Here is a 25,301-nt window from a genome sequence, read left to right on the forward strand (position 1 = left end):
TTCAAAGCTTTGAGACTGAGAATACAGAGTTGTTATTACAGAGACAGAAATGTAACCAAACCAGAGACATGGGCTTAGGGGAGTAGGAGGTTATCCAGCAAAAGGATGTAGCCGGCAGAAATGGAATAGGTTGGTCTCCTGATAAGGGGGGCAGCCCAGGGAAAGCAGAGCTTCTGTTTGGCCACCGCTTATCCTGACAACCAAATCCAAGAGGGCCAGAGGCTGCAGTGAGGATGGTGGTGGCTTCCTGATGAGTCAGTACTCGGGCGAGAAAACAAAGAATCCAGCTGGCCCTGAATACAGCCTAGTTTACTTTGCAGCAGGGACCATCACTGAGCCTTGCCTTTAACCCAAGTCACAATGCACACACATATGTTTATATATCCCTATATATGAACACGTGTGTGTGTTTCACTAGAACTCAAAGAGTAACTGAGACTTGACTAAAGGGGAAAAATGATTAGGACCTGTAATCCCAGCACTTTGGGAGGCCGAGGCAGGTGGATTGCTTGAGATCAGGAGTTTGAGCTCAGCCTGGCCAACATGGTGAAACCCTGTCTCCACAAAAAATTAGCCAGGCATGGTGGCAGGCACCCTGTAATCCCAGCTACTCGGGAGGCTGAGGCACGACAATTGCTTGAACCAGGGAGGCGGAGGTTGCAGTGAGCCGAGATCGCGCCATTGCACTCCAGCCTGGGCGACAGAGGGAGACTCCATCTCAAAACAAAACAAAACAAAAAACACACAACCAAAAGATTAGGAAGTAACTTGCGTTTATGGCAAGTTGTTTTATAATTGGATTTTAAAAAATCAAAATGAACCTAGATTGCCTGTGGCCATTAATATTCATTGTATGGAAGTTACTTGTGTCTACATTTTGATGATTGATTGGATTGATCATCTATCTGCATTTTGGAAGGTTTGGGTATGAGGAGGAAAAGATATTTATTTCTCCACATGCATTTTACATTTACAACTAATTTGCCATAATTTTGGCAAAATAATTCAAACAGCATATCCCACTTTACATAAATGAACTTATTATGTGTGCATCCGGTAAATCTGTCCAACTAACTATTAAATAAATACTCAAACTGCTTTAAACACCTAAATAGTCACAGTGTTCTGCCCAGGAAACCTTCTATAGTTTCATCCTAGTCTGTGGTCAAAGACTTCAGATATAACCCAGTTAGTTCTACAGCTAGTTCCATTTTGTAAATCTCAGCCATTGTTAATAGAATTAGAATGGATTGAGAAACCCTACATAAGAAAAACAGCTCTTAGCACTTGAAAAAAACAAAAACAACAACATAAGAACACTGTGAATAATGTGATACCGAAAGCATCTTACTCCTTCAATACTGATAGCGTTACAATTAGAACAACTTTTGAAGAAAGGCCACAAAAAATGTTTATATTATTTTGTCTGGCAATCACACGCCTGAGAACTGATCCTATAAAGAATGCTTCAAAGACAAAAGCTAAATGATAAGGATGTTCACTGTAGCACTATCTACCTAATAAAAATTAGAGGCCAGGCACTGTGGCTTACGCCTGTAATCCGAGCACTTTGGGAGTTCGAGGCAGGTGGATCACCTGAGGTCAGGAGTTTGAGACCAGCCTGGCCAACCTGGTGAAACCCTGTCTCTACTAAAAATACAAAAATTAGCTTGGGGTGGCGGTGGGCGCCTGTAATCCCAGCTACTCGGGAGGCTGAGGTAGCAGAATCACTTGAACCCGGGAGGTGGAGATTGCAGTGAGCAGAGATCTCACCACTGCACTCCAGCCTGGGTGACAGAGCGAGACTCCAACTCAAAAAAGAAAAAAAAAAAAAAAAAAGAAAGAGAAAAAAAATTAGAACAAGATGAATGTCTATCAGTGGAGTGCTCAGGCATTTGGGAAGAAGAGGGTGTTTCTGGGGCACTGACTACGACAGAGAAAAAGCAATGGGACAGGATAGGAAAGAGAACGGACAAGAGTGTGTTCAGTCAGTGATGGACATTAGCAGAGAGTATACACCTCTAGACTTTGGAATAATAGGGGAATGTCAAAGCTACAAAGGACAGTTTTAAAAAAAAGGACAGCTGTGCTAACAATTTACCAACAGCCATTGAAAGGAGGCTATAATGATAGAATTAGAGAAAGGACTCAGAGACTAAGAGACTCGCCTACAAAGGCCATTTTCTTATATACATAGGATTTCTGTGGCTAGAGACTTATTTCCTCCCTTGCTGAACTTCTTCCCCTCTAGCACCTCAATAACTGTGGGGTCCCTGCTGCAGATGGAGATTTCTTTTCCTTCCTCAGCACTGTCTTCTTTTCCTTCCTCAGCACTGTCTTCTTTCCCAAAACCTAGAGTTCCAGAAGCTGCTTACTACAGAGGTTCCAAATATCCCAAATCCCATACCTACTGCCTCCTGAAGAGCTAATATGAGAAAACGAAGCTCTGCGGGTTTTTTAATTAATTTCTAAAATATGAAAGAATAAATATGTTACCTAGAAGGTGAATAACTTACAAATTGGAAGCAGCTCCGGACACTTGGCTCAATGTTACTGCCCCCAAAGGATGCAACTTCACCCAACTGTCTTGGAATTTGGATAGAATCATGCAGAAGGAGGCCCAGCCTGCGCTGGTCACAAAATCCTGTTGAACTTGCCACTTGCTTGAAAAGGTCTACAAAGGAAGAAGAAAATTGCAACAGTCAAAACACAGCACCCATGGATGCCAGCAGAACCTGACATCCAACTCAATTCCAGTAGCAATTCTCAAGAGTAGCCAATATTTCCACAGAGTGGGGTTACTTCTAATTTGTGCTAATCTGGATATTTATTATTTTTATGAATCAAGTTAATGATCACTGTATATATATGAAGTGTGATAACTTTTACATAAACTGTGTCACTGCAAGAAGCGCAAGTTACATGTACCCTCGACACTTAAATTTCTTCTAAGCCAGAACATAATCCTTGGGAATTATTGTATATAGGATGTAACTACATCAAAAAATAAGTGTTTTAGCATTAAGAGACATATAACTGGCCCAAAGCACCACCCTCCTTGGACACCAGAGATTCAAAAATGTACCACAGTTGGGACTTCTTTATGGAGTCATAAGATCACTGAGCTTCTAGTCCATCATGTATGTGTTCCCACAGGATACTGTGCATAGCTTGTTGTTGTTGTTTTTTGAGACGGAGTCTTGCTCTGTCGCCCAGGCTGCAGTGCAGTGGTGCGATCTCTGCTCACCGCAACCTCTGCCTCCCGGGTTCAAGCCATTCTTCTGCCTCAGCCTCCTGAGTAGCTGCGATTACAGGCACATGCCATCACACCCAGCTAATTTTTGTATTTTTAGTAGAGACGTGTTTCACCATGATGGCCAGGCTGGTCCTGAACTCCTGACCTCAAGTGATCCTCCTACCTCGGCGTCCCTAAGTGCTGGGATTACAGGTGTGAGCTACTGCGCCTGGCTGCAGATTTCTAATTAATAGCTCATATCATGTTATGCTGGCATTGATTCAATATGTGTCTATCTTTTTTGGCAGGAGAATTCTATCCCCTTGAGGGAAGGAACCATATCTTGGTCAGTTGTGTGCCAGAAGTATCTACAGTAGAATGGCAGTACCCGGTGGATAGTAGGTGCCCAATGTATGTAACAGAATGAATGAACATACTGAATGCTTGCAATGTTATGTTTTGTTCTCAGATATAAAATTTTAATCATACCTTATATTCACCTAGAAGTTGCCCCTCAAAAAAAGTAAATCCAAGAAAGCTTTCTGTACCCATAAGCACACTTTAAACTCTAGGAAATTAAATGTTTTAACAAGATACCTAAGATGGCACTAAAAATTGAGATTGTACACACAGCTTTTTATCTGCTCTCCGATATACATACCTAGATGTTTATTTTCAAAGTTATGAGTTACTTTCAAACATCTCATTTTGAATTTAATATTTTTGTTTCACCAACCTAAAAACATGTTCCCTCTTAGTAGTTATTCAAAACACCAACTCAAAGCTTCCTCAATTATTCAATTTAATATTATATTTACAATGTGCTGTTAGTATACCATATATACGGTAGATTAGAACCTAACCTATAATAAGTAACTACAATATTTAAAGGAGAAAAGCACACAGATATCCCATCTCATCCAAAATACATTGAAAAATGGTTAACAAAAGCTGTTCAGTTATTTTTCTCTCGTTCAGAGGATGAGAAAACTCAAGTGGAAACTACATAAAAGTGAGAGCCAAAATGGTTTGTGTATTTTGTGGCTTACTCCTGAAGGAGAAATGATCAGTAGGAGACAGAGTGGCTTTTGTCTCCTGCCTGTCCTGAAGCTTAGCACATCTCCTCACATGTGTGGCTAGGCCTCAGGGGAAGAGAGAAAAGACAAGCTAGGCTGAATTTGTTTAATATTCCTACTGAAAAGATTGCTTATAAGCATTTCAAGGGGAAAACCCACTGCAGCCTTTCACAATATGAATGGATGGTCACTTGGTCATCTGAACCATCACTCCTCTAGCATTGGCTTTTATTTTGGTTTTACAGTTTTTAAGCAGAAGAACCCAATGCGTAATCAAAAGGAAATTCTGTAGGGTGGTACGTATCTATCCTTTAAGAAACAGCAAGCTATCTGTCTCTCAAATAATAAAATGTTAGTCATGTCACGGAATTGGATGTGTCAGTACAACTTGCAGTAAGATGATTATAAAATAAACAACGTTTCTTGAACATGAATGTCACATAGTATTCTTCAAATAAGAACCCAAAGACTAGACAAGTGCAGGGATTAAATCTTCACACTTATTTTTCCGACTTACAGAAAGAGGTTAGAAAATCAGACTTTATCCCCTAGGAACATGTGTTTTATTCAGACACAGTCAATGTAATGTAAAATAATACCCGGACTGGAAAAGCTAATCCTCATTCTCTACTTAAATGCCTGCATTTTAATGTTTGACAAGGAATGGCACAAACCAAATTTTATGACACTCTAAAAGCAGTTCTACATCTTACATTAGGAATCTGCTGTCAAATAAGAACAGTCTGTCATTTCCCATCTAGAACTAGGGTAATTAGCCAACATTAATAAAAGAATACAGCATTAGTATACACGACTTACATCTGTACTTGTCTTCCAAATGTGCTTTACACAGGGAAATGATGCCAGTTTTAAAAGACAGGACACGGATCCTCCCTGTTCGTCCCCTATTATGAAGAATCAAAGCAGAAAACAATTACTGACCCTTTCCTAGAGGGTAAACACTTCTAGTTAAGAATAAAGCCTTGAAAAGGAAAAATAAAAGAGTAAAGTGCTCAATGATGTGTGAACTCTATTGACCACTGTTTTATTAAGATTGTTTTGAACTTTTCCAAATTCATTATCTCTTTGACTGATGACCTACAATGCAATGGAAATTCAACCAACTTGACCACTGAATGTTTACCAAGTTTCAATTCCTAAAAACCCTTATTTGAACTGCAAAAGTTCTACATAAATTAAGAAAAAAAAATTCTATTCACCTATGGAAAGCCACCTTGGTTTAAGTTGGTAAGCAGAAGCATTACTAATCTTCACCAATCTACTTTGGTTACTAAAGCAAATTACCTACTTTGGTCATTGAAGCCAAAAAAATTACCAGCAACTAACTGCTCAGCCCTCTTAAATGCTCAGATCTTCATCAGATTGCCCCTTATTGAAAGAAAATTAATTACTTCAGGCCACATAACACATAATATAAAATATAAATGTTTATCTCTGTAAGAAAAATATCATACTCTATTAAACAACATTCAAATATATGATCTAAAAAATAAATTTATAAACTGTTGCTATATCAGTGTTTTAATATAGATTGCTTTTATTTGCATATTATTTTCTATATTTGCATATAGAAAACTGAAATAAAGCATTTTACGTAACAAATTTATTAATAAGCTAATTTTATCCATGGGGAAAAAAAAGGAAAAATAAGAATGAAAAGTTTTCCATTTTGTAGAAAACGTCTTTCAAGACATGGAATCAATATAAATGACCATCAATGAGAAATATGGTACATATACACTATGGAATACCATGCAGCTATAAAAAAGAATGAGATCATGTCTTTTGAACACGGATTAGCTGGAGACTATTATCCTTAGCAAACTAATGCAGAAACAGAAAAGTAAATACTGCATGTTCTCACTTCTAAGTGGAAGCTAAACGATGAGAACTCACGAACACAAAGAAGGGAACAACAGATACTGGGGTCTTGAGGGTGGAGGGTGGAAGGAGGGAGAGGAGCAGAAAACACAACTATTGGGTACTGCGCTTAACCCATTTATGCTGGAGGTTGCAAATTACTTTTTGTGAAAATCAGACCTTGGCGATGACCTTGAGCAGTAGGATATGAATAATTCCCACAAGCTTAGTGTTCCAATAATGGAACACTAGGCATAAATGGGTTAATACCTGAGTGATGAAATAATCTGTACAACAAACCCGTGACATGAGTTTACCTATGTAACAGACCTTCACATAATACCTCGAAACCTAAAATTAAAGTTACAATGTGTCTTTCAATCGTTTTTTGGCTTATTTTATTATGGAAAGCTACTGGCCCTTAGATATTGGTAAAAAGAAAAAGGAGAAAATATTTCAGAATAATTCGCCTATTAGCACTTCAAAATCACAAAGGATAGGTCCCAATTGCGGTCATTTTCGGTGAACAATATGCTCAACTTCCAGCTACTAAAATTTATTAAATCCCTCAGTCAAAAAGAAATCCCGGGCACTAACGGACTAACCAAATTCCTATCACTGGAAAATTTTCTTATCTTTCTCCCTCTTAAGAAAAGGTAGATCAAAATTTAACAAATCCACTTTAGACAGCAACTCAGGTCTTCAAGGAGTTAAAATTGTCACCAACTACTTTTCAGTCAGGTAGAAGGGAGTTATACATTCAGAATGCATTCACATGTCATCTGCAAAGACAACAGTGCCAAAATATATTTGAGGGGAAACCTGAATACAAACTCTTATCAAAACTAATGTGAATGTAGTTCACAAATGAAATCCGACATGTTCAAGGACTTGGTAGATGACTATGATGAATGTAATAGTCAGGTGGTCCTGAAATTTTAAAAAGCAAGACCTTATCAAAATAAGAAAGAAAAAAAGGTATAAATTTTAGTTCAAAAGGTAGTAGAAGTCTACAACAAAGGTAAAAGGCAAAACAGTTGTTTTGCAACTCTTTTCAGAAAACCCTCCCAGATTTCCAAATGGGAATATGTTCTTGATTGGTGAAATGAGGCATGTAATAATTTTGAGATCTAAGAAGAATTTAGGCAAAATTAAGACCAATTCCTTCTGCTCCCTTCTTCAGTTGTCTTCATTAAGCTCAAGAAAAAAAAAATCAGAACTGGGGATATCTCCCTTGTGTGCAATCCAAAACAAACAATTGTTCTCTAAGAGAGAGTGATGAATGGAGGCGCCAAACTGAAACTTCATAAAATCTTATTAAAAAACAAAATAAAACGAAAAATGTTCTCAGTTTGAGAAGCTAAGTTTGCTGTATTAAGGGCTTGTTTTCGTTTTGTTTGGCCTATCAATTCATAATCTTCTGCAAAAGTGTCCTAAGTATCAGCTAAGACCATTCTGATCTGGAGACAGGTGTGCCAGTATCTCCAGGAGCACAGCCATGGCCGCCAGTGAGAGGAAGCCACCCCTGAAGTGCATGGAAGAATTCCAAAATCCATGGGCGAGAAAGGGAAAGAACCAAGGGCTATATGTTGACTCATTCCACTATTTGAAAAATGAGTGTCTCAGGGTTTTGTTTGTTTTCTAATCTGAGAGCAATCTACATTCTGGCTCTTAACTCCTAGCTTATCAAAATATTTTTCAAGTCATAAATGCAAAAATGATTTATCACAGGAAGAGCATTAGGTCCACAGCTTCCAGGGCCCTGTTGTAATGCTAATTACACTTCACCATTCTGTACGCTAAGCCTCCTGTGACAGAGCCCGGGAAATAAAAACATGCCATACGTACGTATCATAAACATTCAGCAGCCAGTTCAGACACATATCCACGCAGAGAGGGACGTTGACCAAATTGTTGTGCTCTTGCTCCAGGCGGTCATAAATAGTGGTCAAACAATTAATAATCTGCAGGATATCCATGGGCTGGTCATTTTGCTTGAGGTTGTGCTGGTCCAAGGCATCACATGCAGCTGACAGGCTCAAGAGATCCACTGCAAAAACAAATACAATCACAAATGACTCAAAGAGTAAAACCGTCCTTTCAGAGTCCTTTTTCCTTTGAGAATCCTAGCTAGGACTCTCTCATACCCTTTAATAAACACCAAACGTGAACCACACTCTCTTTGAAAGGTGTTTTATTTTTATGCCTCGACTCTAAGTTGATGAGTCTGATCAGTATTCAGGATCTGAAGTTGCTCTTAAATCTCACTGGCATTGGGTGAAGATACGGGCAAAGATATAATTCCCATCCTTGGATTACTGGGGAATATCTGAGAGTTAAGGGGACCTAGCCTGTTCCACATAAACAGAGTCAATTTTCACCTGAATAAGAAAAAGAAAATGTTTTAGCAGAAATTTTTAAAGAGATCCGATGATACTTTCTTGTATTAGTATTAGAGAAGATCTGTTAGATTAATCTGTATGGCTAAGGTTGTGTAAACTCTATTTCTAGCTATGCATTTATAATCATTAAGCGCTTTTCTCCTTGAAATATCAGTCACCTCAGCATCTCTCTGCTACCCTAATATTAGGTGAAAAAAATACTATCCACTAAAATTTTCTATAGGCAAACTAAAGTAATTGTATAATCTATCCAGTTTTCAGACCTGAGGCTCGCTTATTTCTCCTTCCACCTTCAAATTGTATTTCATAATATTCTTTCTAAGTCCTCTAACAACTTTATAAGGCTGAGGGAGGAAAATTCCCTTGATCTGAGGAGGTATTATTTAATCTTATGCTGGGGACAAAAATTTAACAAAAGTGAAACTTCAACCTTGTCCAACATCAGCAAATCACAAGCTTTATTCCCAAGTGTCACAAAAAGATGCATTTCTCTAAAGCCAATTTATTAGCCAAACCAGAAACACAACAACATTGCTTTTATACTACCTTATACACCTAAGCTCTGGTTGGAATTCTCAGTCCTTTGAGACAAGGAATCAATGCTAATTAAGTAAATCTCTCATGCATCTAGGGGGAAGGGGCAATTCAATTATAAATGTAGTTCACATAAATAGAGGTAAATCCCGCTCAGTAAACACCTTTCCCAGTAATAAAGAAATGCAAACTTAAGGCTTTCGTATATTTTACAAGTTATTCATGGCCAATTCTAATTAAATATTAAGAAAAAAACAAAAATAGTGGTTAATACCTATGTAGGTTTCTGCAAAAATACTTTTGCACCTATATTGCGCACACATTTTTCTCTTTTAAAAGAAGGAAAACAGAAAATCCCGGAGTTTCCCCAGAAGCATGAAACAGACATGGTGGTGGAAGCAGGAGTCTGCACTCCTCCCTTGGAAGGGAAGGCCCCTCTGTTTTTGCTCTGAAATACTCTAAAGGTAGAGAAATGACCCTTTTCATGGAAGCTGAGACTTTCTTTAAAGTGGGAGGAAGGAAGATAACTTGGGAGACTGATCTGAAGAGTCAAGTGAGAAAAATAATACAGAATTTTAAAAAGCAACGCAAGGAGGCAGGAGGACGGGAGGACGTGAGGAGGGAGTGGCTGAAAGAAGACTGTGTGGGAGGCTGGAGAGAGACAGAAGACTCAAACTTTTATTCTCTCTCTCTTCTGTGTGCTTGTTTGCCTCAGAGGGCACATACTCAAGTGCACGTAGTAGGAACACTTAGAAACACGGTATGCCAGCTCCATTACTGGAAGAGAGGAATGGATTTCTTCCAAACACCAATATTCCCAACATGTTTCCTTATATACTGAAGGAAGCTATGGGTGGTTTGAAGTTTTTCAATTATTTTCTTTTTTGTTACTCTGCTTTAGTCATCAGAAATATTTTGCCTCTGATCCAGGCATTTAAGAAGTAACTAGTGAAAATTTTTCGAATCACTTTTGTATTAAGAGTCTTTATTTAGCCGTGTGATGGAAATGAACAGAGAAAAACTGCATGCATTTCATTTTATGGGGCCTGCTCTTATCTCTGTACAGGTGAATGGGTAACACATAGAACAGCAAATGTTGAGTATAAATAGCTCCAGAGGGGAGCAAAGCAATTGCTCTGAAATTACAGGAGCAGAAGATGACACAGTTAGGAGAGAAATACTGTGCAGTGTGCTCTGCTAAAACTGGATGTGGTTAAACACAAGAACAATCCATCACAGAAGACTGAAGAGCACATTTCCCTAAACAAACGTGTCAAACAGAATTCAACTTTCATGGAGCTATTTTGAAAAAAATTCCATTTAGGTATACACAATCCATGCTATGGACCCGAAAAGGAGGTGAGAATATCAATAGGGACAATTTAATTGCCATGCATATGCTTTTCAAAATGAGCATCTTAGAGAACACACCTAGACTTTTTGATGAAACATTAAATGTAATGATTAGCTCTTTCTAGGACCCTCAATAAGCAACCAGCAGATACAGTTGTGTGAAACCATTGTTTCCTTAAGCTAGGAATTTCCATTACATATATTATATATATGTATATGTGTGTGTGTGTGTGTGTGTGTGTGTGTGTGTTTGTGTGTATGCACTAGTAGATCTATCTTTAAAGCTATATAAAAACCCAAGTATTCTAATACATCTTCACTTTCTAAATTATGTTTACAGTAGAGGATGCTATAGGCTTTGAAGCCATTGAAGAACAGGGACCATGTGGTGATACCCTATGCATGAGGGCTGTGGGGGTGAGAGAGGGTGGGGACAGGATAAAAATGGCTGACTCTCCAGGATCCTCTTTGCTGTGCAGGAAAAGCAGACAGTGGCGGTTGGGGGGCGGCGAGCAGGCAGGACTTCAACACAGGGATCCCACTAATGGTTCCTGAGGCTCTGGTTGTGCCTAATCATCTTCTCAACCTTCTAGCTTCAAAAGCTCATTCTTTTCCTTTCTGTGTATGCCACAGTAGCTAACTCTTGCTATTCCTTTCTATGTAAGACAGATTTTTTTTGTCTTTTACAGAGTGATAGACTCTTAGAGCCAGAAGGTTGCTTTAAAATCATTTTGCAGTTGAGACAACTGAGACCAGAGATATGGAGACTCACTCTGGGTGTTATGGCAGGATATCTAGGTTTTCTGATTTCTCATGGAGGTACATATTGTAAGGGGGAAAAGTGGGTGGCAGAAGGTGTCCTTACTGACTTTACAGAACAGGAAAACCATTCTGCATTCCATGCTAATGACAACAGTAGGATAAAACAGAAGCACCAAAAAGTTGGTTAGTGGAGAAAAAAAAAGTCTCATGGTGCCTATATAACCCCAAGTTCATCCTATAGGTCAATCTGGATATTCTATGTTGATGTATAAATAATTCTGTGATCTAATTAGCACAGAAACAGAAAGAGGTGAGTAATGGTGGAAGAACTGCTGTATGTTTGCTGATTTTTCTTGCCCAGGCATGCCATTCTACAGGCAACTTACACTTATGGCTGAGGGACCTCCCAAGCAAATCTTTGCACTTCAAGAAAGTCAATGCACTTTGATGTAGTTGTCTGTGCAGTAAGGGTTAATTCCAGAGAGGCTGGAGTTGGCACGAGATGACTTGCTAAAATATCTACACAGTGCAGAGCCCTGGTCAAAGCACTTGCTTTTCAAAGTGACTTACTGTGTTGAAGTGTAGCCATGAGTTGCAGGTTATCACCATTGTTTATTGCTAACAGTAACATTGACCATTTTTACCCGGGCACAGTGAGACCAACGGAAGCCACTGAGTTTGAGGCTGGTTACATAGGAACAGTATGCCTAGGTTACCCACGGGATATAAGAAACCCCGGCTGAAACTCCAATTTGTGCTCCCTGGTTTCCAAGGTGTTTTGTGCTCACATCAGTAGCTCTTGTTCCAAGAGAGAAAATGCATCTTGGTGTAGCTCTTGTAGACAGAGGGCAATTATAGCTTGTACCTGTCCTCTCTGGACCCTATGCTGTGAGGCAGGCTGTGGCTGTGACACTTATTCTTGTTTTAATGTTGTGGGTATATTGCATCCTTTTTCTGCAAAGAACTCTAGATTCGTAAGCACTGTCATTTGGTTCCTGTGAGTCCTCTTTAGCAATTGAACCCTGTTTAACTTCCACTGTCAGGGCAGTGAGTGTCAGAAGCAAGATTGTTTAGAACACCTCCAACTCATTCTTAGCTAAAAGTATGACTGAGGCATTATTTAGAAAGAAAAAAAGAGGATTCTGATAAAAGGGATGAAAAAGAACCTTTGAAGTTGCCCAACAAGCTACGCTTGGTTGAAAGTAACACAGGCTTTGAAATTGGTTACTGATGGTGTAACTTTCTAGTGGAATCTGGAAGTGAGAGAACTTGAACCTCAGGAGCTAACAAAATGGATTAGGAGGCAATTGCAAACTGATGGCAAGGCTGCTAAAAAAAATCCAATTCCTTGGCTGGGTTGGCAAAAGCTAACGTTAAGTTCAGAATTTCTTTCCATTGGGCTTCACCCTCTCTGGCCTGCAGGTGGAGTCCCAACCAAAAAGCTGAAGCAACTATCATTTTTGAGAAATGGGCTACACCTGTGAGACCAGTTACAATTAAAAAGATAATTCAAGTGGGGCACTTACAGGTATTCCCTATGTCACTACAGGTTTCCTTTTTGATGCCAGACCTAGTAGTCCCTGAACTGGGGCTACAATTAAGAGTATCAAAGGCTGGTAATACTCCAAAATAAGATACTATGGCTATTAGTTGGTACTTAAGCACAAGCATTCCACAAGGATCAATGGAATGGATTACTCCTTCCTTGTGCCTTGCCTAATTGAAGCTATCACACAACCCCATCATAGGTTGAAAATATCTTAAGTCACAAATGCATTTAATACACCTAACTAACTGAAACTCACAGCTTAGCCTAGCCTACCTTCAATGTGCTCCCAACACTTACATCGGCCTACAGTTGGGCAAAATTGTCTAGCAACACCTTACACAGTAAAGTGTCAGTTGTTTAGCCTCATGATCTTGTGGCTGACTGGGAGCTGAGGTTCAGTGCTGCTGCCCAGCAAGGGGAGAGAGTATCATACCGCGTATTACTAGCCTCGGAAAAGATCAAAATTCAAATCTAGAAGTAGAGTTTCTATTGAATGCATATCACTTTGCATCACTGTGAAATCAAAAAATTGCTAGGTTGAAACTTCACAAGTTGGGGACTGTCTGCATTGTGTGGTGTGTGTGTGTAGCTGGGGAAGAGGTTTGGCTTAAAATTAATGATAAAAGGAAAAAGGTGAGATTGTTGCAAGGGGAAGGAAACCACCAAAGATACTTTTTTCTTTTTTGTTTTTTTTTTGGAGACGGAGTCTTGCTCTGTCGCCCAGGCTGGAGTACAGTGGCGCGATCTCGGCTCACTGCAAGCTCCGCCTCCCAGCTTCACGCCATTCTCCTGCCTCAGACTCCCGAGTAGCTGGGACTACAGTCGCCCGCCACCACGCCTGGCTAATTTTTTGTATTTTTAGTAGAGATGGGGTTTCACCGTGTTAGCCAGGATGGTCTCGAACTCCTGACCTCCTGATCCGCCCGCCTCGGCCTCCCAAAGTGCTGGGATTACAGGCGTGAGCCACCGCGCCCAGCCGATACTTTTTTTTTTTTGAAAGGGAAAACCTAATATAATGTTGCTGCCTACGGAGAGGTTTAAAATAAGAGAATAATATGCTCCCTTAGCTTAGACTCAGATGCCTCTTGGGGTGGAGGACTCTGCTAAAACCTCCTCCTCCTTGAAAGAGCCAAGATGTGAGTGGGAGAGTCAGCCAACCTATCCAACACACTGGATGACGAGATGGGAGTTCTAACTGCGACTACAACACCATGGAGCAATATTAATGTGGCTTTTGGTTAGTATTCGTTAATGTCTTTTGGTTCTTCTTTCACAGGACATATCTGTTATTAATCATCTGTGTCAGGAAATACCCTGAGGGAATATTTACCCAGTCAAATCTGAAGAACAATGATTTATAACAAGCTCAATGAACACTATGTGGCCATTAATTGTGATGATGAAGGTTTAACAAAGGTATTGGGTATGTGATAGAAGGCTTACGTGCTGTATGTTTCATCTGTCATAACATTATGTGTTTAAAAAAATAGCTATTTGCCCCATTACTCCATGTGGAAAGCCATTAGTGGGTGGAGGGACAATTGGGACAGCTTGAATCAGTGACAGATATTTAAGTTGAATTTGGTGGGCCTACTTTCCTGAGACTGAAAAGCTAGAAATTTGATATGGATGGCTACAGAAATGTCTGTGACATACCCAAACCAAAGTCCTTTCAGGAGTGACTACTATTCATATGATTTTAGCCTAGTCACATTTTTGTGTCTCATGTGTATTTCCCATTAAAGATGTTATTTCTCAATGGCAACATGTCTGGTGGACCAAAGGGCATGAATCCACTTGAAATAAAAGAAACAGGAGAATTAGGAACTGGGCTAGAGATACCTGGCCAGGTAGAATTTGCTTTGAATGAGAAATGATAAACTGATGAAAAAGACTTCCTAGTGCAAGAAGGGCACTTCAAGGGCATCCAATTCCAGGAGGAAGGATAGGGATGGCAAGCTGCCAAGGTTGATAGCTGGAGAATGGAACCAATAATTACTAGAAAACTAGGTGTTCTTTAATCTCTTTAGCATCCGACTGAGAGAAAACCATTCTTTCCCTAGTGGGTAACAGCTAAACAAGATTACAGTATTTCCCCTGGGAGATAGACGGGTCATGTTATGAGACCTCTCTTGGGCACTAATATCTGTCAAACCATATAAACTGAGAAAATTAGTTTGGCTATGTCCTCAAGATGTCTTAAACTCAGAACTAACAGAGACATGGCCTCTAACCTATGTGAACAATAATACATGGTATATATAAAAAGTAGATTTTTGTAGGAGAGTGGCAAAATAATTACACTGGCCTCTCGAGACCCCCTTGCTGTGGAGGCAGCCTGTGGCTGCGGATCCATATCCTGACAGTAATGCTCTTGTAATGTAGCCTTTTCTGGCAATAGAGCATGGATTTGTAAGCCATGTTATTGTGGGTCCTGAGAGTCTTCTTTAGCAACTGAAGCCTATCTAATGTCACCCTTAGTGCACCATCAAAAGGTGAGGTGCATTTACAGAGAAGGCGGTGCATTTTTCACCTGGTTTGTCATGGTGAGGGCGAGTCCAGAAACTGTGACTATTCACACAACTCCAGCCTGTACCAAATCTCTATAATGTGTGCTTTAGTTGCTGAATAGAGGCAAAATGTTCTCTATTTCTTACTGTTCGCAGAATATTTGTCACACTTATCAACTGCAGTATATTTAGCCCTATGGTTTGGGCTCTCTCCAACCCACCACACATTAATAAACTAAATACACTTGCTTTGTTAAGTGCGTTTTTATTTCTGCTCTTACAAGTTGGCTTTTTAATTTTAGAAGCCTCACACCTGTAGAATGTCATCAGAACTACAGAGGGAGAAAGAAAATGCTTAAATGACCTTCTTCATAACTTTCAATGGAGTATCAGCTATATGAAACAGTTTATAAATCCTTCTTACCAAGATTTTATCTTTGTTCCTGCTTTTCTATCAAGTTTCATTTTCATTCCCAATGTGTTGAGAGGCAGTAAGGAGTCATGCAACACTTAACTGATTACAAACTGGGGACATTATAGGCCAACGGTGATGCTCTCCACTTAAATAGTGAATTCTCTATAGTGGATACAATTGTGTTATTTGGCTTTCTGCAATACGGAAACATTGATAGGGAAGTGAAAAAAAATAAGATCAAGTGCTTAATAGAGGTGGAAGTGCATATTTCCAAGGCATCTGTAATTCAAACTCTTCACTGGCATCAGGAAATCACTGAGATAACATCATTAATTTTCCTTAAAGTTAGAGTTGGTAGAAGTGGCCTTTGGTAGGGAAAGCTAGCCAGGGCAAGTTTTATTTGCCTGTACCGCAGACAATAGCTCTTTATCATGGCTTTGCAGGCTTAGAAATGACAAAAGCCTGGGAGCTAAATCTAAGCAAATATAAAATTAAGAGAAAACTCTTAAATCATATATTGAAAGTAAGTAATGTGACCACACATATGTTCAATAAAAGGATGGGGTGAACTCTTCATTCTATAGTTTTACTATATATGGCACCCTCCTAGCATTAATGAGAATTCAATACTTAATTTAGATAAATACACCTTAATTTTGGCATACTTCAATTTTTTTCACATATTAGAAAAGCCATGCTCAGAAAGGAAATGCAGAGAATTTCAAATTGATTTAAAAGTGAAAATTTAAAGAAATTATTCTACATTCGGAGCTTACCTTTATTACAAGGTTATCACCTCCAATGGACAAAATTTTGTATATTATTAAATTCCCCCATTTTCCCAATGTTTATTGGAAATTATAAGTTGAAATGACAGACAATAAAACACATATGTGAATGGAATTTTTTTTGAGCAGGAAAATCGAATACTGCCTAAATCCAGGGTGAAAATGGACATTATAGAAAGGAACAGTCATTATAAGGTTTTTCCATCTGGTCTATTTCTGGGTTTCTTTTTTTTTTCATACTATAAACTGGAACAACTGGTTATCTTCTGAACTTTTAGGATCTCACAGGAATATTCTCTAGCACTTCATGATAACCAGTGCCTAATTACTCCTTTATTAAAGGAAAGCAGTAGCTCTGGGATGGGGCAGGGGCAGGTGAAGAAAAAGAGGCAAGAAAACTTTCTCTATTCAGCCCCCTGACTCGATCCCATCCCGAGCTACTCTTTCCCAGCTATGACGTATTAACAGGTCCAAAGGAAATCCTCGACCTGGAAAGCCCTTTAAACACCAGTTAAACTTGGCAACTATATAGCTGAAAAATGATAACTTCAGGCTATAAGGAAATGGAAGCCTTGGTTGACTTTGATTCATGCATTCATTTCATGAAAACATATTGAACCATGCTGTGTGCCAGGTTTTGTACTAAGCATTGGGGATACCAAGATGAAGGGAAAAGGCCTAGTCTCTCTTTCCAAATAATTCCACTTCTAAGGCATTTCTTCTCTATCTCTGTGTAAGAACCATATGCCAAGTGACTCCTTGACTATCTTATTGCTAGCCTCTGCAGATCCTCTGGTTGAACCCCTTTATTTCTGAAGACCTGGCAGCCAGGGTTCACGGTCCTTCTCTTTTGCCCAGTTCTCGCTCCAATTCTGCATGATTTCAACATTGGCATGAGGGACTCATGCATCATTCTAGCCTCTCAGTTCCTTAACTTGCTATTTCACCTCCATGGAAATTCACATCCACTCTACCTCTGCCACCTACTCAAATGGCTATATCCTAGATCTAATCACCTGAAACTGTTCCACCTTCAAAATAATGTTCATCTATGATTCTCTCTGACCACAACTTCTTGACCTTCAGTTCCTTTACTACTTCTTCCCCTACCTCCCTGAAGAGTTAGCCTTTTCATCCCTCTACCTCCTAATTACCAGTTTCCATATGCGTTCACAGCTTCTCCTACCCAACAGGGACTTGTCAGTATCATTTTAATCAATCTTTTGCCCAAATCCTCACTTCTCTTGCCCAGCTGTTCTCTGCCTACCCCAGGACAGAAGCATCTGGCTCCCAACTGCTAAGTGTGCCTGGGGAAATACCACACCCCTGCAGATTGGAGCTACCGTGAAACACTCAGCCGCCTCTGGGTTCACACAGCTGGTTTTCAACTCCGCCCTCTCTCTTATTCTCCACAAAGATAAGCCCAACTTCATCATCTCCTGCTGTTAACTGCACTGCAGGGACTCTCCTCTCCATACAAAAAATGGAAGCCTTTATAGTAAGACATCCTTCACCTTGCTGCTACCTGGTTTCTTAGTTACCTGGACCTGCCCAGATCCTTCCCTCTACCCCACCCATTACAGTGGAAGAGACGTATCTCTTCCCTCCCTTGGGCTCTGGATTACCTGCCCATATTCTCTGAGAACTCACATTATTTATCATCTCCTCTTGGGCCAATAATTGTAATCTCACCCTGTCTTCTCAAACTCATATAAATACATTCCCACGAATACTATATTTTTGGCCTGCATTTGATTGAAAAAAATCCACATAAGTTGACCCAAGCAGTTCAAACCCATGTTGTTCAAGGATCAATGTATACACACACACACACACACACACTTATATACACATATTGTGCCACATAATGACATTTCAGTCAACAATGGACTGCCTATATGACAGCGAGCCCATGAGATTACACTATATTTTTACTGTATCTTTCTATGTTTAAATACGTTTCGATACACAATACTTACTATTGTGTTACAACTGCCTACAGTATTCACAACAGTCACATGCTGTACAGGTGTATAGCCTAGGAGCAACAGGCTATCCCATACAGCCTAGGTGTGTACTAGGCTATACCATCTAAGTTTGTGTAGTACTCTCCTATATTGACATAACAACAAAGTTGCCTAACAACACATTTCTTAGAACATATCCCCATTGTTAAGCAACACGTGACTGTACATACATTTCCATTAACTCCTCAGCCCCCTCCAACTAGCTACCACCCCACTCTTCTCCCCTTCATAAGTAAATTTCTCCAAGAATCATTCATACCTTCTCTAATCCTCCACTTTTGGTTCACTTTTGAACTCACCACACCACTTCCACTGTGCCTCTAAAATCTCACCAAAGTTACTAGGGACCTTCCTGTTGCTAAGTCCAATGGGCATTTTCCGCAACTTTATGCTGACATCCCAGCAACACCTGACCCTGGTAACGGGTTCTTTCTTTCTTCCCATGGAGCATGTGGCATCATAACCTCTTGGAATTTTCCTTCTTTCCTCCTGGCCATTCCTTCGCAGTCCCTTCTGTAGGTTGCTTATCCTGTGTCCTAAATAACTTCCCTTCTCACTCTACACTTTCCTGGAGCTATCCAATCCTCTCCCCCGTTACAAGCAGCACCTACAGGCTCATGATCCCTAAACGTTGTTTGTATATTTCTCCTGAGCACCACAGCTCCGTGTCTAACCTTACCAGACAAGTCCCACATTCACCTGATATTCCAAGCCAAGCACCTAAGTGTCTTCCTTGACTCCCTTTCACCCACCACATCAAGCTTGTCCAACCTGTGGCCCAGGATGGCTTTGAATGAGGCCCAAATGAATTCGTAAACTTTCCTAAAACATTCTTTTTTTTTCTTTTTTTGTGTTTTTTTTTTTTTTTTTTAGCTCATCAGCTACCGTTAGCATTAGTGTATTTTATGTGTGGTCCAAGACAATTCTTCTTCCACTGTGGCCCGGAGAAGCCAAAAGACTGGACATCCCTGCACCACATCAAAGGAATCACTGAGGCCTGTCAAATCCACTTCCTAAATATTTCTAAATTCTCTCCACTTATCTCCCTTACTACTCTGCTAATTCAAGCCACCACATTGCTGGTTTAGATTACTGCGACAGGTTTTTCTCCTGTCACTCCCACATCGCACCAATCCATACTCTGTTCCACAGCAAGAATCATCTTTCTAAGCGACAATCTGATTATGTCACCCCCAGGCCAAATCCTCTGACCTCTAAATTCCTTAACTTGGGTTTTAAAAACCTGCTTCTCTCTCCAGCCTATTATTTCACAATAGATCTTTCCCCTGGAATTCTGTGCTTTAGCCATACTGACATATTTTCAGTTCCTGAATGTGTCATGCTTTCTCTGGGCCCTTCAGCACATGCTCTTCTTTCTGACTAGAACGCTCTTCCTAGAGAGAGAGCTGCTTACTCTTCTAGAGTTACCTAGCTTAGACATCACCTCTTCAAACAAACATTCTTTGAATCTCATTCCACACAGTTAGCTGTTCACATAGTACCCCATTGTCCCACTGTTGCACAACTAAATATATGACATTGAAATGGTCTTGGAAATAGCGACAAGATCACTTTATTTTTTTTAACCAACTGTAGACATTCTTAATACATTATACATATATTTGCTTATGTCTACAAATTTTATGAACATCCTGGTTATCCCTTGTTAGACCGTAAGTTCCATCAGAGTAGAAACTGTGCCTGTTGGGCCGGGCGCAGTGGCTCACGCCTGTAATCCCAGCACTTTGGGAGGCTGAGGCGGGTGAATCACCTGAGGTCAGGAGTTCCAGACCAGCCTGACCAACATGGTGAAACCCCGTCTCTATTAAAAAATACAAAAATTAGGCCGGGCGTGGTGGCTCATGCCTGTAATCCCAGCACTTTGGGAGGCCGAGGAGGGCGGATCACAAGGTCAGGAGATCGAGACCATCCTGGCTAACACGGTGAAACCCCGTCTCTACTAAAATTACAAAAACAAAATTAGCCAGGCGTGGTGGTGGGCGCCTGCAGTCCCAGCTACTCCGGAGGCTGAGCCAGGAGAATGGCGTGAACCCGGGAGGTGGAGTCTGCAGTGAGCCTAGAACGCGCCACTGCACTCCAGCCAGCGTGACAGAGCGAGACTCCGTCTCAAAAAAAACAAAACAAACAAACAAACAAAAAACAAAAATTAGCCGGGCATGGTGGGGCATGCCTGTAATCCCAGCTACCTGGGAGGCTGACGCAGGAGAATCACTTGAACCTGGGAGGTGGAGGTTGCAGTGAGCCCAGATCACGCCACTCCACTGCACTCCAGCCTGGGCAATAGAGCAAGACTCCATCTCAAAAAAAAAAAAAAAAAACAGAAAAAAAGAAAAAGAAACTGTGCCTGTTTCATGGGCATGTCATCAATGCACACAGACCCTCAGACAATAGTAGAGTTATACATAAACTATCTGATGACATGATAGAGCTGTGTAACACTTCAGGATTTTTCCACAGATGTATGATAAAAAAGGAGGAAAGCAATTCTGTCATTTTTCCTCTACCACTTCATTCATCTGCACGTTAGCATTCAAGCTAACAAACCACACATGTCTATGAACTTTGGTTTAGATCAGATAGTCATAGTCTTCTAATACTAAGTACATTTTGTAAAAAGAAAAAAAAAAGAAAGGTAGAACAAGGATTGTGCAAGTTTCACAAAGGTAATTATGGATGCCAATGCCAGTAGCTGGAAAATAAAAATTCTCGATATCTTAATTCAACATCAGTAGCTCAGGAATGGTGACAGGAATGATTCTAAAAATAAAACAAAACATTCTAGGCAAACTCTAGGCCAAGGATACATTAAAGAATGAATTATACGTTGCAACAGGAATTGTGACAGCTGTTTCTCCCCTCTCTAAGTAAAAATGTACCCAACCTACTTTTTATTCTAAGCAAAGACATAGTATCAAGATCTTCAAATACTGGCCAATACTTACAGCAAAGGGCCTTCTGCAGTCTTCGGAGTTTCATGGCAGTCCTATAAGCTGAGAATCTGACATTATTCAGGTCAGCTGAAAAGAGGGAAAACAAAGATCACTTGTTATTCCATCAGAAACAATAGACAACCCCCCCCCCACGCCCAGTGATTTGCCAATAACTACAACCACCACAAAAATAGCCTAGAAAACATATAGTGTGTATACGCCAAGCTTTCGGAGGTGAAAATTCTGTTAATGTGGGGAAAAGAAAAAATAATTCCTTTTGCCCTTTGACAATCAGGAAGGCTAAGTTCTGTGAAGACTACAGTGGTATAGCCTGAAGGGCATTCATGTAGTCCTGTTCCCAAGAGGAAAGAGATGGACAGGCATTATTTTTTTCTAGAAAGTAATCTGGATCTACTGTAGTGAATGTTTTCTGCACAAGATTAAAGAGAACAAGAAATACATTATTTAAATAGCTATACGACCTTAAACAATCAAGTGGCAATATAACATTTTTTCTGACCGTAGAAGTTATACATGCTCACTTTGGGTAACTTAGACATTTAATATATACATATATAATCAAATAAATCATCCACAAGCCCATAAACTCAAAAATAGGCACAACTGGCTGGATTCAGTGGCTCATGCCTGTAATCCCAACGCTTTGAGAGGCCAAGGTGGGAGGACTGCTTGAGGCCAGGAGCTTAAGACCAGCTTGGGCAACATAGTGAGATCCCATCTCTACAAAAAAAGTTTATATAAACCTTTTAAATAAGCACTGTTAACATTTTGAGTATTTTTTATCCAACATATGTGTCTATGTGTGTGATATGTATTTAAAAATATAATTAGGAATAAAATAAACATTTGGCTCTATATTCTAAGGTACAATCATTCTAATGTTCAGCACAGAATAACAACAATATATGTTACTGTGGTTTCTGCAGTCACCGGTCTATCAAGCCCTGATTCACGTCACCTAGCAGGAAGCTATATTTAGGTGATGTTCTTACTCAAGTCTGCACAAGCCTTGATAGATACTGGGCTACATTTATTTCAGGAACTCAGCTCCAAAAAGCTCCTTGAAGACAAGAACTCTGTCACCTACTTCTGTCATTTTTCCTAGCAACTTAATATGCAACTGCTCTCTGAAAAAGCTGTTTTAATACAGATCATGGACCGACTGACCAACTGAATGAATCAATAAACAAAAGAATGAAAGAAAGAAAAAGTACACTGACATACATGACTGCCATAATCAAATGGCACCTACGAAACCAATTCTAATGAGGTGTTAGGAAAGGGCAATAATTCAATCCATATCCAAGTCACTTGGGTCAACATTTTCAGCTTTATGGCCATTGCAGAGACCAAACATAAAAGCCTGAATTTCAACTAGGGGAAAGAAAACAATGTCTGTAATTTAAACTATTCAGCATACAATTTTGTTTAAAAGACTGGAATACCAAATGTTGGCGAGGATATGGAGCGACTGGAATTCTCAGACACTGCTTGTTGGGAATGTACGACAACTTTGGGAAACCAGTTAGGCAGTTTCTTATGAAATTAAACATACATGTATATTATGACTCAAATATTCTTTTCCTGGATATTTGCACAGAATAAATAAAAATGTATGTCCACAAAAAGATGTGTACATGAATATCCATAGCAGCTTTATTCATAATAGTCAAAAACCGGAAACCAACCAGTAAGGTAATGGAGAAACAAATTGTGGCAAAGTCATTCAGTGGTATACTACCGTGCAAAGTGCAATAAAAAGGAACTAACTACTGATAATGCAACATGATCTGAAAAACATTAAGCTGGGTAAAAGAAGCCAGGCACAAAACAGTACATACTGTTTGATTTCACTTATATCAACTTCTAGAACAGGCAAAACTTAGCTACTATGCCAGATGGTAGCCTGGGGTGTGGTGGGAGTAGGTAACTGACCTCAAAGGAACACAAGGGTGTTTTCTAGGTGATCGAAATGTTATATCTTGATTGGCATGGTGGTTACACGAGTGTATACATTTGCCAAAATCTAACCTGAACACTTAAAATGGAAACATGTTATAGTGTTTAAATTATGCCCTGATAAGGTAAATTTTAAGAGTCTTTAAAAACCCTCACATGAACAGTACACTCTGATGTATGTGTGTGTTAGCTTAAGCTACACTGTAGAGGTGGTCAGTTGTCTTAATCAGGAATGAACTCCAAGGGTGGTTGGCTAGCAATTAATCAAAAAGCCTCATGCCACAGGTGGCCACTGTAAGTGATTCAGTTATATTTAGCTCTTATTACACCAGGGGTTTCATTAATTTTCCTAATTAATAGTTAGACGGGCCTGTGTAGTGATATTAGTGGTTTGTAAAATATGAAGATTGTTGAAAAACATTTAGAAACATTCCCTGCCTTTACATTGAGTTTAAGAAGAATCCAGTAGGTTCTCCATCTTTAGAAATGGTGCCCTAGGCTGAATTCCAAAATGTCCAGCTGTGGTTCACCGGATTCTTAGTTGCCAGAATTCAGTTAGATGGTTGAGGGAATCCTGCTGCTAGAACAATGGTTTTCAGACTTGAGCAAACATCAGAATCACCTGGAGTGGATAGTTTAAAGATGCAGATTTCCTAGGCCCCACCTCCAGATTTTCTAATTCAGTAGGTATGGCAAGGGCCTGGGAATCTGAATTTCTAGCAAGTTTCCAGGTGATGCTGATGCTGCTGGTCCAGGGACCACACTTTGAGAACCACTCTAATAGAGGACTGTGGCCTGTGTAGACTGTGAGCCTCTCACACCAAGCACCCCAAAAGACAGAACTGTGACTTCACTGTGTCTCCGGCACAGGCTGTAAGATTGTTTTGTACCCATTGGCTAATAAATGCTCATAAGTGACAGAACTTGTTCTGAGACTTGCTTTCTTTATAACCTGGCAGCCGAGAGGTAGTTAAGAGGGCAGTCCTCAACTACATCGAACCATGAATGACTACCAACACCAATTACAGAGAACCTATGTGGGTCCTTGTTAGTCAAAGTGTGATTTGAGGAAGAATAGCATCAGTATCTGCTTAGAGCTTATGAGAAATGCAGAATCTCAGGCCCCACCCAGATCTGTGAATCGGAATCAATATTTTACTAAGAGCCTCTGGTGATTCATATGGAAATTCTTTAAATGAATATTTTAATAAAGTTTCTTGTTCCGTGTTGTTAAACTTCAAGTATAAATTCTGTATACCAACACCATCCTGTGTTGTCTTTTGTTGTTCTATCTTTCTATCTTCCATTTTGTGGGCTTTTATTAATAGATTATTTAATAACTACTATAGTCAATTACACCAAAACCTCCCCTCTGGGATATATTTGTGAGTCTCTTGTTTATGATAAATACCAATAAAAAGTATTCAATAAATTAAAAGCATCTCGGAGTATCTTGAAATGCTATATATACAGATTGCTTCTTGAAGATAATTAACATTTGCCTGGACGCTGTCCTTTAGTGAGTAGAACTTGATCTAGTTGAGCCCCTTTAATTGTCCTTCTCTCTCTCTCCCCTAAAAGATGTGGTTCTTCCTTTGTCTCTTTTGCCCAGTCATCACTGCTTACTTTTTTAAGTGGTCTCAGCCAACTCATGGTATGAATTGTCTTGCGGCATCAATCTATGAGAAACCAATTCCTGTCCTCCCCTCCAGATTGGTGCAACATCCTTCACCAGTACCATCAAATTTTTCCTGTACTTGCTAGTGTGGAGTTCCCTTACACACACACTCATCATTGAGTCCCTTTGACTCTTTATAAAAAGAAATGTAGAGACATGG

At 39.8% G+C, this 25,301-nt stretch overlaps 1 protein-coding gene across 5 annotated transcripts in view; it reads right to left on the minus strand.

Moving 5' to 3' along the window:
* The window catches only part of DMD (dystrophin), a 2,218,635-nt gene that overhangs the window by 82,247 nt on the left and 2,111,087 nt on the right, over positions 1–25,301 (minus strand). For all 5 annotated transcript variants that reach the window (XM_063601607.1, XM_008970951.5, XM_008970952.5 and 2 more), the window contains 4 exons: positions 21,496–21,570; positions 8,041–8,242; positions 5,131–5,216; positions 2,517–2,674 (listed from right to left, as the gene is read on the minus strand). In XM_063601607.1, the coding sequence (XP_063457677.1) occupies positions 2,517–2,674; positions 5,131–5,216; positions 8,041–8,242; positions 21,496–21,570 (521 nt within the window). The remainder of the gene's footprint in view (positions 1–2,516; positions 2,675–5,130; positions 5,217–8,040; positions 8,243–21,495; positions 21,571–25,301) is intronic.

Source organism: Pan paniscus, chromosome X (genome assembly GCF_029289425.2).
Source record: "Pan paniscus chromosome X, NHGRI_mPanPan1-v2.0_pri, whole genome shotgun sequence".
In the NCBI taxonomy this organism is placed as follows: Eukaryota; Metazoa; Chordata; class Mammalia; order Primates; family Hominidae; genus Pan; species Pan paniscus.